Raw genomic sequence first — 18,942 nt, forward strand, 5'->3', positions numbered from 1 at the left:
TGCTTGCGTGCCCACGTTGAGTGGAAGCTCAGACATTTCCCGGATCTCCACCGCTGACTTGATGCGGAAGTGACGTAAGAGCATACGGACGCAGTCCCGTGCGCCGGAAATGATACCCCAGTGGGTTTGGTCGCGGAAGTGGAGGCTGCCGGGCGAGGTGCAGAGGGCGGGGCGCGCGCCTTCGTTTCCGCTTCCGGTCTGTCGCCACCTTCGGTTGCTTCCCGTCCGCTCGGCGGCTCCCCTCCCCCGCCCGGCTCTCTGCGCCCCTCCCGGGCGCCGGGGCGGCGGGGCCGTCGCTGTGCGGCCCTCCGTGCGTCCGTGCGTCGGCGCGTGCGCTCGTGCGCATCTCTGCCTCCCGCAGCCCGGCGTGCGCCCGGCGACACCGAGGCCGAGCGGGGGCAGGGGGCTGACCGTCATGACCCCTGGGAGCCCCGTGTAAGCGGGCCGAGGTGAGCTAGGGGCGCAATGCTGGCCTCCGTCGCGGCAAGTCCGGTGTTCCGGTCTGGGCCTTGGCGCGCGCGGGTCCGGCCAGCCTCGGAGCCGGTGTTCCAGCCGCTGATGGCTTGTGGCTGCTTTTGTACCGCTGTGCCCGGGTCGGGTTTGCCTGCCGGTGTGTGTCTTTTTTGGGTTTGTCAGTGTCCCAGTCTCCCACGGCCCTGTTGCTTGTGTTGCCCTGCCCCTGTGTTTCGGTGTTTGTACAGAAGGGTTTGGAGATCCGAATGCCGTGTGTTTGTGCCCCTGGATCGCTCCGTGTTCCTGTCAGAATGTTGTTCTTGTCTTTTCTGGGTTTCTGTGTCTTCATTTCCTTAGACCTGTCTCCCTCTGGTGCATATTTCTCTCCCAGTCATTGCTATCGTCACAGACCCTAAGTTTTTTTTAATTTTTTTAATTTTTTTAATTTTTAATTTTTATTTCAGGAACCTCTGCTTTGGTTTAGGATGTGCCTCGTCCCAGGTTTCTGAGTCTCTGGTGTGGTGGTAGGGCTCTTGGCTGTGGAATCTAGAGCCCTTACTGCTTGCCTCGGTCTCCAGACCTGTTTCCTAGTCTTCTAAGTGGAAGCATTCCTAGTTCCTTTACCACAGGGTCTCTGCGCATTTATAGAGGTGGTGCTGGAAAAGTGCCTAACTGTCTGGCCTGGAGTTAAGTGGGTGATTACTAGAGGCTCTGGTTATTATTAGAGATTTTGCTTCACTTAGTGTTTGATACCATTTATTTGAGTTCCCCTTTGGAGAATTTCACTGTATTGTTTGCGCTGTTTAATAAGCATTTATTAAAGTGGAAAACGGCCTCATTCTCAGTTTCTGTGAGATCAATTATTATTACTATTTTTTACAAACATGCTTGAAGTAGGTAGCTGATGTTAGGATAATGCATCTTTAGATGCCACCCTTTTGGAAATGGTTTTCTCTGATAATATAATAGCAGGCGGCGGTATCGAGCACGTACTATCTGTGAGGCACAGAACGAAGCCCTTTAGGTACTCACCTTATTTGATCAGCAAACTTGACAAGTAGCCTCCCTCCCTCCCTCCCTCCCTCCCTCCCTCCCTCCCCTTTGTTACCCAGTTGGGTGAAACTGAGTCACAAGGTTTGTTTTGCTGGTTGCTTATGTGGCTGGAGTCTGAATTTTGTTTCTTTTTAATTATATCTTTTTTTTTTTTTTAAATTTTTTGGTCTTAGTCCAGAACCCAGTGTGTTGTATGCTTTGTTTCCGTGTCCCTGTCATTCTGTCTTCCTGTCTTGTTGTCTCCCCATAATTCTGTATTGCTTTCTTTTCCCCTGAGGTTCTGTTCCCTTGTTTGCCACATCTCTTTCTTCCTTTTTGATTTGTTTTGTGTCTTGCTCAGTTACGACTGTTAACGGGTGCTCTATTCTCTGGCCTGGATTTATGGTGGAGAGCAGCCTCTCCCATTCACCTGTGTCTTCCCTCAGGTTGGATCATGGTAGGGCTCAGTAAATCTCCCTCCGTGGCTTGTTGGAGAGGCATAGACTGGTGATCGGAGTCTACTCTGGACCCAGGCGGCTCCAGTTGTGAGGTGTGTGTCCCTGGGCAAGGTGCTAAGTATGCCCGAGTTCCCTCCTGTGTAAAGCGCCTGTGAGTCATGCATTGGTAAGGATTAGTTGAGTTGACAGCGGAAGACACTTTTAATGGGTGCCTAGGAGGACGTGAGGGCTGTGGAAGTGCTTGTTAGTAATTTGCTTGATTCCTGCCCTTGATCCCTTTTCTCATCAGCTGGTCACAGCACAGGCTACTTTATTTAGGTTAATTTAAAAGCATGATGAGTTTAATGGCACACACCTTTAACCCAGACCTTCGGAGAGAGGGAGGGACAGGTGGGTCTCTGAGTTCCAGGCCAGCCAGGGCGATGCTATGCCAACCCACCAACACCCGCAACCCCTCAAAAACACCCGCAACCCCTCAAAAACTCTTGAGTCATAGAGGGGAAGTGGGTTTCATAGTTGAGTCCGCTTTGGCATTTATGATGTGACCATGGCCAAATTCTTTAACTTACTTGAGGCCATTGTCAGCATTCAGAGTTAAATGATACAATATGCGCCTCTTGGCACAGTTTGTGTCCATTAGTGGGGGCTCCTGCATTTCTTATCTCTCCTCTGAGCCTTGAGCTTGCCCTTGGGACACCTAGTCCCTGGGCATCCCCCAGTCTCTCACTGCCCTGGGACATCTCCTCTGTCTACCTACCATTTATTTAATCCCTTCATTGGCCTTTTCTGACATGACTCCTGTCCCAGAGGCCTTTGCTTCCCTCTTTCTCCTTCCTGCACTGTTTATTGCCCCCAGCCAGTTTCTTTGTAGGGGAAACCATATCCAAACAAATCTCGTTGCCACTGCTGTCGGTCTTAGGTCAACCCTAGTTTCAGAATCAGACAAAGAGCTTTAAAATCACAAGAGTCCACTCCTAAGAACACTGACAATGACATTTGAGTTCAGGTCTGGGGAGTTTAAGCAGAGCCCGGGGGATGTGTGGCAGGTCTCTGGTGAGGAAGAGGGGGGAATTTATTAGCAGGGCAGCCTTTACTGAAACCATCTGTTTGGTAGGACCTTATCGCACAGAACTTCGTTTTGTATCACAGAAAACTAAGGTCTGTCCAAAGGTTGAGGCCTGTCCTGTTAGGAAGTGGCTGATCTAGGGGAAGAAGTCGGAGTCTGACCCGCCACTGCAGGTTCTGCCTCAGCTGATCTGGGGCCCTGGGCAGGAAGCAGCTAGGCTTGTTTGAGGAACCGAAAGAACAGGCTAATTTTAAGACGGAGGTTCACAGGGCCGGGAGTCTTCTCAGCTTTCCCCTCAAGGGTGGTGGGAAACCTGCCGAGGGGAGACTCAGGGCAGCTTGGGTACTGGTTAGCCCTATGTCTCCTTTGTGTTTCCAACGATTCTCTCCCTCCTCAGATGTGGTGATCTACCAGCGCCCATTGCGGTCTCCCTCTGTGAGTCGCGTCATCTCTCCATGCCCCGGGGGGCTGGTGCCCCTTGACACCACTACTGGGCACCATGTCGACGTCGTCACTGCGGCGTCAGATGAAGAATATCGTCCACAACTACTCAGAGGCCGAGATCAAGGTCCGGGAGGCCACAAGCAATGATCCCTGGGGCCCGTCCAGCTCGCTCATGTCAGAGATTGATCATGAGCATGATCTGGAAGCGGCTCAATGACCATGGCAAGAACTGGAGGCACGTCTACAAGGTCAGCACCTGGGTGTGGTCCCCCGGGGCCACAGAACTGGAGCACGGCAGGGTGTGCCTTGCCTCCAGCCCCACCCCCACCCTTTCTCAAGAAGAGGAGTAGTTAACGACTGTTCTCTTATGTTTAAGTCCCTGGGACCTAGATTTCTAGTTTTTCTCCTTGAGCAGAGTCTGATGATGGTCAGGTATCTTCTATAAAATGGTGCAGTGTTTGTTAAAGACGGGGTAACGTTCCTGTATCTTTCAAGTGTCTCTAGATTGCTTACACCACCTACACAGTGCAAGTGGTGTGTAACGTCCTGTTGCACTGTGTCATTAAGGCAATAATTAACGACAAGAAGAAACATCTGTGCAGATAAACTTACTTGTTTTCTTTTGATCTTTTTTTGTATTGCTCAGGCTGACCTAGAATTTGTAGTGATCCTTCTTCTGCCTTTCGAGTTTTGAGATTCTGTCAGTGCATAGACATACCTTTTTATTCATTTATTTAGTTTTATTTATTTTTTTGAGATAGGGTTTAATGGAGCCCAGGCTGGCTTTGAACTCTGGAGCTGATGTGAGCGCCAGGTCCTTGTTTGTTGTTGTTGGTACCAGCCCCCAGCTTCTGAAGGCCATCTTCATCTTCCCTTTGAGGTGTGTACTTCTGCTTCCCAGATGGCCCTGGACTGTGGGCATGTTGGTACAGCATGTGACTCTCAGGTACCTTAGTACCTTAGGTGGATGTCAGGCTTGCTGGTATTTATTGACCTGCAACGAAAGGCAGAGCCTTGGTGACAGGCTGGTGCCTGTGCAGTGTTGTCTGTAGTAGGGTGATAACACAGTGGAGTGCAGGGGAACTTTGGTTGCTGCTTGTGAGTCTGGGTTTTTAAATCTAGGCCCTTCACGCACAGTAGGCAAACAGGTCATCGTTTGTTTCCACGCTCAACACTGCCGCGTCTTCTGTTTGTCGTTTTGAGATAAAGTTTTGCTGAATTGTCACGGTTCTCTTCCGCCTTGTTCTGTGGTACAATTAGTAGGCTTTGAATTTGTGGCCTTCCTCAGTCCCCCAGGCAGTTGGAATTACAGGTCTACAACTACCAGACTGGGGCAGGGTTTTGCTTTTTTTTAGCAAAACTGATGCTATTAATATCCTGATGTGTTTGCTTTTTTCTGGTGCTGGAGTTGCTGGGTCAGAGGGCATACTGGTGTGTAAGTTTGGTGTTACGTGCACAAGGAGTCAAACACTCAGATTTCAGGCTTTCTTCAGAAGGAAATGCATCCAGGGCACTTCTGAGCAAGTAGGTGTCAGGTTTGGCCAGTACTGTTGAGGAGTTGGGGGCGCTGCTGTCACCTCCCGCACTTGGTCATTTTGTTCTCATGTTGTGGCAGAGGAGCAAAGACTGGGGTCAGCTGGCTGAATTACGTTGTTGATTGTGGGGCATTAGGCTGGTTGCTGGACTGCCTTCCATAGGATGGGTGGCTGCCTCTTTGCTTTGGGGGCCTGCCTTGTATCTCAGGAGACTTTGAGGCATCTGCTCTCATGGCCCCAGCTTAAAAGTCTGCACTGTCCTGGACTATCCAAGAGACTTCCTGCGGAGGTGGGATGGTCTCCTCGGCTTCCATAGTGCCGTCTGCATGTTGAATCAGAGAACCGAGACCTGTTTTCACGCTCATCACAGTACACACCAAAACCGCTTGCTCACAGCTCGTGATTAATCACTGATGCAGTTCTTTACTGGACTTAAAAGTCAAAAGCTAGGCGACTTTTACTCTGCTGGGAACTGGGGAAAGTCCCAGTGTCACCAGCAAGCCCTGGGGGGAGGGTGGGGTAGGATGAGCAGGAAGCAGGACTGCTGGGCTTTAGTGGGGAGGGCCCTAGAAGGCAGACTCACTGGCTGAGAGTGTACTGCTGGGAGCCTGGAAGAGTGAGGGCCTTAGTTAGGGCCAGTGTGTTCTGGAGTATGCCATCGTAGTGACTGGAGATGGGGTACGGCAGGGCGTGCAGGACGTGTGGATGGGCTTCTGAGGGCAAGTGAGCGGGGTGGGGGTTGCTTTCTGAGGTAGTGGGAGTCCAGGAGGGCTGAGTCTTGATTCCCTTGTCCATTGCTGCTTCTGGCCTTACTGTGGGCCCATCCTTTAGCCAGCTCTCATGCACGTAGCGGTTGGCCTGTTGCAGTTGGAGGGGGGCTGTTGGAGGACTCTGGCCTCCCGCAGTTAGAAAAGGCTTCCTGGAAGAGGCTACAGGGCTGCTCATGGATCCCAGCTGATTCTGCTCTGCTCTTCTCCCTGTCCCCCATCTGTCTGTTTGTCCATCGTCCTGTGCGCGTGTGTGGTCCTGTGCTCTCCCCTTGCTCCCCCCCCCCCCAGTGTCAAATATAGTCCGGGAACTCACTATGTAGATCAGGTTGGTCTCAAACTTTTGCATTACCACACCAGACTTTAGATGAATTTCCCTCCGTTTTCGAGACAGGGTTTCTCTCTGTAACAGCCCTGGCTGTTTGTAGACCAGGCTGGCCTCAAACTCACAGAGATCCACTTGCCCCTGCTTCCGGAGTGCTGGGATTAAAGGCGTGAGCCACCATGCCTGGCTTGTTTTTTTTTTTTTCTCTAAAAACAGATTCTTTAAGATAGATTTACCAAAATATGATTTCTTTACAGAGAAATCTCCCCTTCCTAGGTTCAGTCCTCTTGAGTTCTGACAGAATTCACTTTTTATTGCTACTCTACCAAGCAAGAGAGCAGTTTTCCCCCCAGTTCTGATCATGTGGTCTCTTTGGCAGGGATCCTGGGGTGCTGCGTGTGCCTTTGAATGCTTGCAAATGCCTAACCCTTGTGTCTATGACCGTGCCCCACTTGCTTTGAAATCTCTGGTTTCTCATGCAGTGCTGGAGTTCCTACTGGTGCAGCCTAGGGGCCCTTTGTAGGTCTAGTCAACCCCTGTGGAGATTATGTGCTTTATGGGCCTGGCCGTCAGGGAGTGGAGACTTGTAATCCACCTCTGTGTTCTGTGGTTTTAGAGGAACTTAAGTCTCAGTTGCCCCAGTCTTTAACGTACACTAATTAGAAGTCGGCGACTGCAGGCTGTGGGTCAGTCTTGTGTACTACCTGATTTTTAAGTAAAGTTCACCAGGACACAGCCAGGCCCCTGCAGCCACCACTTTGGAGTAGTTGGGCAGAGACTGTGTAGTATGAAAAGGAAGATTGATCTATCTGTCCATCTTTCTGCCTATCTGTCTGCCTGTCTGTCTGTTTGTCTGTCTATTTATCTATCCATCATACATTTGTGTTTTGACTGCATGTGTGTCTGTGTAGGGTGTTGGATCCCCTGGAACAGGAGCTACAGACAGTTGGGAGCTGCCATGTGGGTGCTGGGGATCGAACCCATGTCCTCTGGAAGCCCGTGCTCTCAATCACTGAGCCATCTCTCCAGCCCCGAAAACGAAGATATTACCAGGACCTTTATAGAGAAAGATGCTGACCCTGTTTTAAATGCTTGTTTTAATGTAGGAAGACTTCTTTGGTGGAACTGATTTAAAACTTAACAAGTTCCATGGGTTATATATTTGAGAGCCACAGGAGCCTGCATTCACCACCACCACCACAATAACAAAATGCAAGCTTTTCACTGGGGTGTAACAGATCAGCTGAAGCATAAGTGTGTAGCCCAATGAGTTTGCGGGAACGTACACACCTCTGCGGCTGCCTCTCAGAGCGAGATAGCAGAGACCCGCCCAGTTCTCTAGGAGGCCTCCTCATGGCCTCCTGTGCCCAGCGCCTCTGTGAAGTCTCTTCTAGAGACCAGTAGTGTGTGCTCTCTGGGGTGTCTTCCTTTGCCTACTTACCAGATGTGGGGTGATGGTGATCTGTGCCTCTGTGTGTTGTTGCACATAGCCGTTGTGCCCCTGATACACTGACACTCTGTATTGGTGGGCACTTTCAGTGCATTTGCAGTGGTTTCTGTGCGCATGGCACTGTGCCTGGGTATTTGAGCAGTTTCCTGCTTTGTACATAGTTGTTAGCTGCAATTCCAAAGTCCAGAGAGCTACAAAGATGAAAGTTTCTCATAACCATCCAGCACAAAGTGCGGTGTTTCCTAAGGTGAAGTCATTTATATACTGTCCTCCTGTCCCCGTCCCTGCATGGCTGTTGGCAGAACTCTGTTCTGACAGAATTCTCAGGTGCAGTGTCTTCCTGGTTTCAGTCTCAAAGATTCTGGATTTCAAAGCACAAGGCCTGCCTCTCTGCCTTTTCCCTTGGGGTGTAAGACTGCATAGAGATCTTTCTCCTCTGAGAGTAAACACTGACAGGGCCAGTTGGGGCCTACATACTCATCAGAAAGCCTTTCCAGTGCTAGGGGCGTGGCTTGTACCTTTGATACCAATTCTCAGGTTGAGGCTTAAGTACTGTGAGTTCTGAGGCCAGTGTGGTCTACATAGCAAATCCCTGTGTCTGTCTGTCTGTCCTGTCCCCCCACCCCCATTACACAGCGTCAATGGGATGCAGCAGTGTTTCGTGGCAAATTTCACTATTTAGATAGTGTTTAGCTCCTGTGGCTGCTTCGTCTGTTAAATGTTTTCCCATTCCATTCCGTACCTGGGAACTTGAAGTTCTGTAGACATCTGCAAAAACCTAAGGTGTGCTCGTTGACCAAGTGACCCAGCCTGTTTCAGAATCTTATACGGAGCATGGCAGTGACAGTCCTCTGGAAATAGTCCTTGAGTTAGATCTTTCCTTGGGTTGGTTATTTATTTCATTTGTCTAAGACTTACTTAATTTTACGTTGTGTGTTTGAGCCTGCAGAGGTCTTAAGAGGGGGTTCGACCCCTGGACCTGGAATATATATGGTTGTGAGTCACCCTGTGAGTGCTGGGAACGGAACTGGGGGTCCTCTGCAATTGCAGCAAGCACTCTTAACCACTGAGCCAACTCTCTGGCTCCTGGGTTGTAGTTACTATTTTTTCCCTTAAGACTTAATTTCATCTTGCTGAAAATGGATTTGTTTGCATTTTGTAAAGTAGGGAAGATAGTAAAGGATGCTGTTGAGCGGCAGTGCTCCTGCTGTGTCTGCCATCCCTGCTGCTGTGGTGTGTGGCTTTGCTTGGGTGCGTGTCCTTTCTGAGAGAACCAGGGCCCAGAAAGCTCCCGCGGCATCTTGTTTTTTTAGGAGCAGGCCATCTCTGCTTCCTTAAGACTTCCTGCACTTTAATTTGTTTCTGTTGCTGCATTGGTGGTTGACATTCTGTCTTCTGTGTCATTGCCACTGATTGACATAGAGGCCATGCACAGCAGTCAGCTTTTCCGAGTGATGAGTCCATTGGCATTTGGTGTGTTCATTGCTGGTAGCCAGCCACACCTCCGGCAGGTGCATGAACTTCTTGAATATTTCCCATCACATTCATCCTTTGGCAGCCCTCCTCTCTATCTGTCCGAATTAGTCTCTTGTGGGCACATGATATCCATGGGACCACACACTGTGTGGCCTTCGTTCCTGGTGTCTTTCTCACCGAGCACAGTGTGTGGCTCGTGGTAGCCTGTGTCCCATTTCTCTCCCCTCTACTGTGTGGATAGACAGTGGGTTGTGAGACTTGAATGTGGCCAGCTGCCCCAGGGCCCAAATGCTCACACAGTCTCTAGTCTCTTCTCCAGTGGAGTTCAGTGTCAGTGACTGGTGTACCTGCACCTTGCAGGCCATGACGTTGATGGAGTACCTCATCAAGACTGGCTCTGAGCGTGTCTCACAACAGTGCAAAGAGAACATGTACGCTGTGCAGACGCTGAAGGACTTCCAGTATGTGGACCGTGATGGCAAGGACCAGGGTGTGAATGTGCGGGAGAAGGCCAAGCAGCTGGTGGCTCTGCTGCGGGATGAGGATCGGCTTCGGGAGGAGCGCGCCCACGCGCTCAAGACCAAGGAGAAGCTGGCACAGACTGCCACGGGTGAGGTTTCTCTCCCACTCCTGGACGTCCCTGACAGCTACGATCTGTCCTCTGTTCCTCTCTGTGGGCCCCATTCCAGCTGATCCACCTTCTCCTCCCTTGCCTTGTGTGATGGCCTCCGGCTCTAGAGATTTTATTCAGCTTGCCTGGAGTTTTACTGAATACTTCCTTTGGGCCCAGTTGTGTCCAGACCCTGAGGGTAGCCAGGAGAGTCCCTGATGGACAGGCAGGTGCACCCACATCTTGTCAGATTGCTTGGGGCTCGGGACTCCCCAGCTACAGGGTTAGGTCAGCCCCCGATGGGGACATACGTGCTCAGGCGTGATGGAGCTGCCAGTCTGGCCTTCTGTAGATTGTCCTTCAAGTTAAAGGGCAGTGCAGAGGCCCGGATGGCACAGGAAGAAGGTCAGCACCATGGCTGAGGGGACTGCCAGGGTCACTTTGTGAGATCAGAGAATGTTGTCTATAGGTAGTGAACTCAAGTTGAATGGGTAGTGATGAGCACTTAAAAAAAAAATGGAAGTAGCATAAAGAGAAAGTGCATCCTGTGTCATAAGGCTGTGGTCTCTCTAGTGACATGTTCAGTGGCAGGTGTGGGGTTCTGGATTATATAGGGGTTTCGCTTTATCATGCTGAGGCACCAAGGCAGGGAAAGTGGGAAGAGTGTTAGGAAGACTATAGGAGGACAGTTGTGAACACTTGAATTTGCAAGTGGTTGTGGTGATGGGGAGACAGTGCTTCCCTGGGGGTGAGCTGAGTTGGACTTTTCAGGGTAGACTGGACCACAAGTCTGTGACCTTGGTTCTAGCTGGAGGCCTTTTGTCTGGTGCGTCACGTTTTGGGTCATTGTTAATCTCACACGCAGATGTGGAGACACTGTGGGATGTACTCATGTGGAGCTTAAAGCAAGGAGCACAGTTGAGGGAAGGAACGTGGGAGGCCCAGGAATGGCTGGCAGGGGTAGAGAGCGGAAGCTCTAATGCCGGATTGGGCTGGCCTGAGGAGGGATACCTGGAGCAAGGCGCATGCCTGCTTGGCTTTGTGGAAAGTGTGTGGTGTGCATGCGTATGTGTGTATGGGGATGCACATACGGGCAGATGGCCGTGCGTGTGGAGGCCCAGCGTTGATTGCTCTGGGCTTATTTTGATGCATGGCCTCAGTCAAACCCAGAGCTCACCAATGTGCTAGTCTTGGGAGCCAGCTCCTCTCCATCTTCCTAGGCTGGGATTGCTAGTGAGTGAGCCATTAAGACTCCCTAGCATTTGGGTGGGTTCTGGGCATCTGAACTCCATCCTTGTGCTTAGGCAGCAAGTGTGTCAACCGCTAAGCCATCTTCCTAGAGTCTGAGAGGAGGGCTTCTTAGCTGTTCGTCATGGCTAAGCTCTAGAGAGGCCAGACACTTGGGAACCCTGAGCTTTGCTGACCGAAGGAGCCTGAGGCACATGCCTCACCTGCTCCCCACACAGGTGACGAGCTGGGCCACATGCTTCCCACGTTCCTATCAGGGACCCTGAAACTGGAATTGGTATTTTTGTTTGTTTGCTTTTTGTTTCTCAAGACAGGGTTTCTCTGTGTAGCCGTGACTGTCTTTGAGCTCACTCTGTGGACCAGGCTGGCCCCAAACAAAGATCTGCCTGCCTCGGCCTCCCAAGTGTTGGGATGAAAGGTGTGCACCGCCACTGCCTGCCTTAAGTTGAAATTTCTTAATGATTGCTATGTTCTTTCATTTTCTTTCTCAACTATTTAAAGATCCAGCTTTGGCCATCGGCTCTGGCCTGCTGACCCATGTCCCAGAGCAAACTGCTTGGAGAGGGAGGATGGTTGCTAGAGGAGTTGGAGAGGCTACAAAGGGCTGGAAGCCACAGGAAGCGTGAACCCGGGTGGCTGGTGTAGGAAGCTGTTGGTTGGTGCCTGGTTCCTTGTGAGGTGTGAAGTGGGGCCTTCAGCTCAGGACTTTCAGCCTTGGTGGGAGGAGCCTCAAGGTATTAGCACTGTGAGGGTTGCCAGCACTCACCCCAGGAGGATGCCACACAGGATCTGTCCTAGGCTGAAGGGGATTTGGGGACAGAAGCAGACAGCTTGCTGTGGTGTGTGGATCGGCTCTGGATCACTGCTGGAGCAGAGCTTAGAGAGCCTGCCTTCTGTCGGGGAACCAGTGCCAGGGCCGACGGCGGTGATGAGAAGGTGCTGACTGCAGGAACTAGGGTCTCGGTCCTCCTCTTGGGAGGACACCATCGACTTCTCCCGCCTTCTGCTGGCTCTGGAGCCAGACTCCTGATCTTCCTGTGGCCTGTCTCCTTGTCCTCCCCCGACACCAAGGGTTCTTCTTCCCTTTGTTGGGTTCTGCAGTCGGTTCAGATGTTGCTTTCCCTCTTAAGTGCCAGCTGTTCTTGCCAGGGCTGCACTTTTGCCTGGACTCGGTGGCCCTTTTCTGCTCTCATGGCCTGGGAAGCCAGGACCCTGCTGCCCTTTAGCACCCTGGTCTTCCCTCTCCTTATCAGCTGCTTGCTGCTCTCAGGGTGGGGCTGTCCTTTGCCCCTCCCTGGACTCTGGCTCCATAACTTTCCCTCCCAATTGGGCCCTCAGAGGCTTTTTTTTTTTTTTTTACTGTGTGTGGGTGGGGATGCTGTGTTGGGCTTTGGGCTGCAGCCCCACTTCTTGTGGGTTTGCATCTTTTGGCCTCTGGTCCATCTGTGTCTTCATGTCTTCCCATCTCCAGCCTCCTCAGCAGCCGTGGGCTCTGGACCACCCCCCGAGGCAGAGCAGGCCTGGCCACAGAGCAGCGGGGAGGAGGAGTTGCAGCTGCAGCTGGCCCTAGCCATGAGCAAAGAGGAGGCTGACCAGGTACGGGGCACTGCAGAGGGAGAGGGGCTGCCTTCTGTTCTGCCATCCTGTCCTCATGCCTCGCCCGTCTCACTCTCCACCTGCTCTTCCTCTCCCCTCCCATCCCCTGCTGTCTCTGTTCTGGTGCTTCCTGGTCCTCCACCTCTAGTTCCTCCCTTCTGGAAGCCGTCCTGGGCTTTGGCAGCCAGGTGCGCAGCTTCTTTCTTCCTTTTTCTGCCCATCTTCACTGATCTGGGAGAACCAGGGTCCCTTCGTTTCTGATCTTGCTCGGCTCTGGACCTCTGTCCCTTTGTTGGCCTGCCTCTCTGCCTGTTACTCTGGCTCTGGCTTCCCCTGCCCTGCCCCTCAAACTTTCTCTCCGCCAGCCCCCGTCCTGCGGCCCCGAGGATGACGTCCAGCTCCAGCTGGCCCTTAGTTTGAGCCGAGAGGAACACGATAAGGTCAGAGTGGGCTGCCTGCCCCTCCCAGGGCTCTCCTGACTCCTTGCTCAGGCCCATGGGTCCTCACTCCTTGCCCCTTCCTGGTGTGCCTCCCTGAGTTCAGCTGTGTTCATCACCTTCAGCCCTCAGTTTAGTATCTTTAGCTGTAGAAACCTTGGTCCAAACAGAAGCCAGGGAGGATACCCAGGACTCTGGGCTATAACTCCCTGGGGTGTACAAGTCACTAAGTCATGCACCTTGCAGGACCACCTGCTCTTCCTGGGTCCCAGTGCTTCCTAAGCTGTTTTCACAGCCAGGTTCGGCCGTCCCTCTCATAGCACTGTGCACAGCCCCCTCCTTGCCTAGGCCGCACCAGCTCCTCCGCCTCCTGCCCCACCTTTGACCCAGGTGTCCCATTCCCATCCCCATTCCATACATTGTCCACATCCCATTTTAATTTTTCCAGTTTTGTTTTCAGAGTGGGAGAGAGGGGGTTGGGATGGGGACTTGTAGGCTGGGCCAGCTGCCCTCCCATGGCTCCTGTTCTGAACCCCACTTGTCTGGCTGCACCCCATAGGAAGAGCGGATCCGTCGTGGGGATGACCTGAGGCTGCAGATGGCAATAGAGGAGAGCAAGAGGGAGACTGGGGGCAAGGAGGAGGTGAGTGCCCGTGTGCTGTGTCCTCCGGGTCAGGGATGACTGTCCTGTAACGTGGGTGCTGCTGCTTCCCCTGCGGCTGAAGGCAAGAGGGCCTAGAATCTTAGCAACCGCCTGACCACCCTCAGCGGGACTCGGGGCTCATCTGCCCATGCTGTTCTGCCAGCTGCCTTCCAAAGACTGTCTCTACTAGACACTCTGGGTTGATGGTCCTCGCCTGAGCCTCCCCTGACCAAGGCAGAGAATAGTTGGTCTGTTACTCCTGTGCTCACAGCTGACGTAGGCTTGATCCTGTTAGTTTTCTGGCCATGTGCAGTTGTTTTCTCATAGTTTTGTGTTTAGACAGGCTTAGGCCAGACAGTCTTTCTGGTCTTTCTGTCGGGACTGGCTACACTTGGGGCAGAGACTGCAGCAGCATCAGCAGCATTGGCATTGTAGCTGCTCCTTAGTCAGTGTTCTGTGATTAGCTGATGAGACTTTTTTTTTTCTTTTTTTGAGTCACGGTCTCATGTAGCCCAGGTGCCTTTCAGTTCTGTGTAACTGGGGTGACCTTGGACTTTGATCCTTTCCCATCCACCCCCTGAGTGCTGGGATTTTTTTTTTTCCGAGACAGGGTTTCTCTGTGTAGCCTTGGCTGTCCTGGACTCCCTTTGTAGACCAGGCTGGCCTCGAACTCACAGCGATCCGCCTCCCTCTGCCTCCCGAGTGCTGGGATTAAAGGCGTGCGCCACCACGCCCGGCTGAGTGCTGGGATTTATATGTGTGTGCTACCATGCCTGATTTTTGCATGGCTGGGGATTGAACCCAGGGCTTCGTGCATCTGAGGCAAGTACTCTACTCTAGCCCCAATGCGGTTTTCTTGCCAGGCAGCAGTGTCTGCTCAGGCTGACCTTAGGCATGGGAGGTTCTGCATCCCAGTACTATAGGAGATGCACTTGATCCTTTCTGCCTTTGCCTTTACACTCAGAGTGTAATGTGGCCACTTGGGGAAGACCTGGCTGTCCTCTCTGAGGCTGTTTGCCTCATGGGTACCGATGAGAATGAGTGTGTGTCGTGCGCACATGCCTATGTGGGTGATCTCCACTGTCAGGTGAAGGCTTAGGTTGGCTGCTTTTACGTGCCTGCCCTCAGAACACCAGGGTGTTGCTTAAGTGTCTGCATATAGACAGGCAGCCTTAGGCAGGCTGTGCTGCATGGTGGTCACTGCAGGATAGCAATGTAGCATCAGGAGAAATGTGATCAGGGTTAAGGAAAGCTTGCTGTGGTGAGGGTTGGGTTGGATCAGCTTAAAAATCTAAGCCAAGGCACACACACAGTGAGTGAGGGAAGGCCATTCAGTTTGCTGGTCCCAGGGAGGAGGACTTCACCTCTGTCTGTACTCAGAGGACTCAGGGTTGGTGTGCAGGGTAAGTTGGGGCTTTCTGGAGGAAGACTTGGTGGGAAGCGGCCAGATGGGGTATTTGGGAGGCTAGATGGTAGGCAGATCTGGGATTGAGACGAGGAGGTGCAGCCCCCTGTGGCGCTCTCCTACTCTGCGTCTCACGTCCCTTCTCTTCTCTTTCCCACAGTCATCGCTCATGGATCTTGCCGATGTCTTCACAACCCCAGCCCCTCCACAGGCCTCAGACCCCTGGGGGGGCCCAGCATCTGTGGCTGCTGCCATCCCTGCAGCTGCCGCTGCCTCAGACCCTTGGGGGGGACCTGCCGTCCCTCCAGCTGCTGATCCTTGGGGTGGTGCAGCCCCTACGCCAGCCTCTGGGGATCCCTGGAGGCCTGCAGCCCCTACAGGGCCCTCTGTTGATCCTTGGGGTGGGGGCCCGGCTCCTGCAGCTGGAGAGGGCCCTACGCCTGACCCTTGGGGAAGCTCTGATGGTGAGCACCACCATCTGCTTTTTTGTAGCCCCCTGGGCCAAGCCATCCCTTCAGGCAGGGATGCCCTGGGCGTGGTGGGGCCGTGAGATGGCTGGGGAGGAGGAGTGGCCTTGGCTGTATGAAGCTAAGTAAGGAAGGCTGTAAGGGGCAAAGAGTGGGCAGGCTGAGCGTGCTTTGAGGGCAGATGGGTGGGCCCAGTGTGACCCTTGACTGGCTGATGCTAGTGCGTGTGTAGATAGAAGGCTAGTTGTTTGGGTGGGTTTGGACCACCACAGACTGAGAGGCAGCAGCTGACTAAGCAGGAGAGGCTCCTCATCCATATGTCTCCTTCCTCATCTAGGTGGTGCTCCCGTCAGTGGACCCCCGTCTTCTGACCCCTGGGCACCTGCCCCGGCTTTCTCAGACCCCTGGGGAGGTTCACCTGCCAAGCCCAGCAGCAACGGCACTGCAGGTACTGCGCTGCCCCGGGCCGGGTTGGGGCAGCAGTCCTGGTGTGAGTTTATCTGGGTCCCGAGGGTGGAGGAGGATGAGGTAGAGTCCCTAGGCTGGTGCTGAGCTAGCTGCCCATCTTGGCTCCACAGCTGTCGGGGGCTTTGACACAGAGCCTGATGAATTCTCAGACTTCGACCGACTCCGCACTACCCTGCCAACCTCTGGGAGCAGCACGGGTGAGTCACCCCTCCTCCTGAACCCCCAGGAGCCCCTATAACCAGTTCCTCCTTGTCTCTGCCTTGCTCCAGGTGATGTCTGCTGTACTTACGGGTGTAGAATGCACATGGTAGTGACTCGGATCCAGCCACCCCTCTAAACAGAGAGATGTGTAACTTTGGAAATCTTAGTCACATCTGTCCTGTTTCTGCTTCTGGATCATTTATTGAGTGAGGGCAGGAATTGGACAAATGGAGTCAACGTGTTAAACCCTGCTGCCTGGCTGCGTTGTGCTTAACTGTGTCTCTGAGGCCCAGGAGCAGACTAGTAGCTGCTACCTTGAGCGGCAGCTGTGGGCTGAGCCAGCTTTGTGACCCTTAACTGTAAATACCCCAAGAGTGGGCCTGTGTCTCCATGCTAGTGCCTTCCGCATGGGCACTCACAGGGTTACTTTTTCTTTAGAGGTGGAGCATTGCTAGGTTGCCCAGGCTGTCCTTCAACTTGTGGTCCTTCTGCCTCAGCCCTGAGCATCTGGAATTATAGATGCGTTCCCCACACTCTGCCTTTTCTATTATACTAGGATTGAATCCCAGTTGTTCATGCTAGGCAAGTAAGTTACATTCCCAGCTTGCTGTTTAAGCTAATTTTTTTCTTCCTTGTTTCGGATTTGGGGACAGGATCTTGCTAAATTCTATTGCCCAGGCCGGCTTTGAAAGAATGTGTGATCCTTCTACCTGAGACTCTCAAGTTCTGGGGTTACAGGCTTGCACCCCTGGGCTGGGCTTTATTTTCCTAGTTGAGGCACTGGTTGAGCTGCAGAAATGTGCTTCCACTGCTCCATTGCTTAATTCCCAGTGGGGCAACATCTGGCAACTTCTGTCCTCCAGCCCTTAGCTGTCTCCCTGGTTTCTGCACTGTAAAACTCCATATATAGCTAGAGTATTCCCATTGGGAAGGTGCTCCTTTGAGACTGTTCCATAGGCAGGCCTGTCCCTCCCTCAGAGACTGTACTTGCTGGAACTGTCACTCTAGGAAGTTATCTGCCATTCCCTCTGTACCTGCTCACCACAATAAGATCCTCGTAGTTTTGAGTCCAGGCTTTGCTCAGCCTGTCACTGTGCATCTCTGTCCCTTCCTGAGACTTCACCCACTTCCTTTCCCACCCCACTCCCCCAACCCAGGGTGGACCTGCCAGTCTCTCTGAGCACTGTCCTGGCTTCTTCCAGGGGAATTGGAGCTGCTTGCAGGAGAGGTACCCGCTCGCAGCCCTGGGGCATTCGACATGAGTGGGGTTGGGGGGTCTCTGGCTGAGTCTGTGGGAAGTCCCCCACCTGCTGCGACCCCAACTCCCACACCCCCCACACGGAAGACTCCGGAGTCATTCCTAGGCCCCAATGCAGCCCTCGTGGATCTGGACTCGCTGGTGAGCCGGCCAGGCCCCACCCAGCCAGGATCTAAGGCTTCCAACCCATTCCTGCCAAGCGGTGAGTGTGCAGAGGGGGACACCTGTGCCCTGGTTCTCTCTGGTCCCTCTCATGGAGCAGGCATGTTGCTCTCCAGCTGGGTTTGTATCTCAGACATAGAAACTGGGCAGACCAGCACCTGGGGACTGCTTCATGTCTGTCATTTCTTTTCTCTTTGTAGGAGCTACAGCCACTGGCCCCTCCGTCACCAATCCTTTCCAGCCAGCACCCCCTGCGACGCTCACCCTGAACCAGCTCCGTCTCAGTCCTGTGCCCCCAGTACCTGGAGCGCCACCCACCTACATCTCTCCTCTTGGTGGAGGCCCTGGCGTGCCCCCCATGATGCCCCCGGGTCCCCCAGCCCCCAACACTAACCCCTTCCTCCTATAATCCAGGGTAGGAGGGAGGCCTGGTTCAGCTGGCTTCCCCAATTTCTGCTCCCTGGGAGATCAGTGTTGTGAGTGCATGTGAAAATGGGGGACCCTCCCCCCAGTGCCCTTCCCCTTCCTGGGGCCCACTCACACTACACCCTCTTCCCAAGTCCCCAACCCACCTCCGCCTGAGAAAAACTGGACTTGGGGGATGGGGAGGGGAGCCGGCCAGAGGAGGACCCTTTTCTGTGGCATTAGATGGGGGAGGGACAGCTGGGGTTCCCCCACCCATTCCACCTCCCTCCAAACTCCTGACAGCCCCCAATCAGTGTTTGAGCCTCCTCGTTCCCTTGGCACCCCTTGGTGAATCCTTGGTGATGATTTTGGCAACTTCGGGAATAAATGGCAATTCTCATGGGTGTGGCTCCCCCAAATTCCCATCCATGTGTCCCTGAGAAGCCTCTCTTCCAGGGCAGACTCAGGGTTTGGACCGAGCCACCTCTTGATGTCAACTGGGAGCTAACCTTTCTGAAGCCTTGGATTCCCTGATTCAGTTCTTTGAGATGTGCTGAGCTGGGTGAGGGTGGGAGGGACCTGGGCTATGGCTGCCATGGCCCTAGTGTAAGGACTCCGTCTCCCGTCTCTGATGCGTGTCACAGGCACTCAGGGATCTGGTTGCCCCACGTGGGAGCTGACAGGTCATTGAATGCCAGGCTTCAGAGAGAAGCAATGTGGCTTGAGGTCATCGTGTTAGAGTTAGATGGTGGGGATGGTGGGAGTATTAAGAATTTTTACCAAGAAATAGTAACACTGGACACAGGGCATTGGTGTTACCGAGTCCTGCCCAGGGACCAGTAGTTCATCCCAGCACTCTTTGGAACCCTTATGAGCCTCTGCTGGCTAAACCCAGTGGATCACCAGATACCTCCTCTTTGCCATCGCTGTGTGTTCTTTTCATGAGCCGGACCACGTCAGTGAGTCCTTGGGATGCCTGTTGGGGAGGGCGCCCCTGCCAGCTCGCATACACAGATGGGTATTTGCCAAGAGTGCT

The 18,942-nt window shown here is 53.2% G+C and overlaps 1 protein-coding gene across 1 annotated transcript; it reads left to right on the forward strand.

Moving 5' to 3' along the window:
- Positions 1-455: 455 nt before the first annotated feature.
- EPN1 (epsin 1) lies at positions 456-18,310 on the forward strand. Its single transcript, XM_084770318.1, is given in 13 exon segments — positions 456-610; positions 3,407-3,468; positions 3,470-3,636; positions 3,638-3,701; positions 9,367-9,616; positions 12,336-12,460; positions 12,826-12,900; positions 13,457-13,540; positions 15,106-15,409; positions 15,750-15,860; positions 15,991-16,077; positions 17,284-17,541; positions 17,702-18,310. Coding segments are annotated over 13 exon segments (1,941 nt in total). The 5' UTR covers positions 456-465; the 3' UTR covers positions 17,911-18,310.
- Positions 18,311-18,942: the final 632 nt, after the last annotated feature.

This window comes from Acomys minous (assembly GCF_964271855.1).
Source record: "Acomys minous genome assembly, chromosome: 20".
In the NCBI taxonomy this organism is placed as follows: domain Eukaryota; kingdom Metazoa; phylum Chordata; class Mammalia; order Rodentia; family Muridae; genus Acomys; species Acomys minous.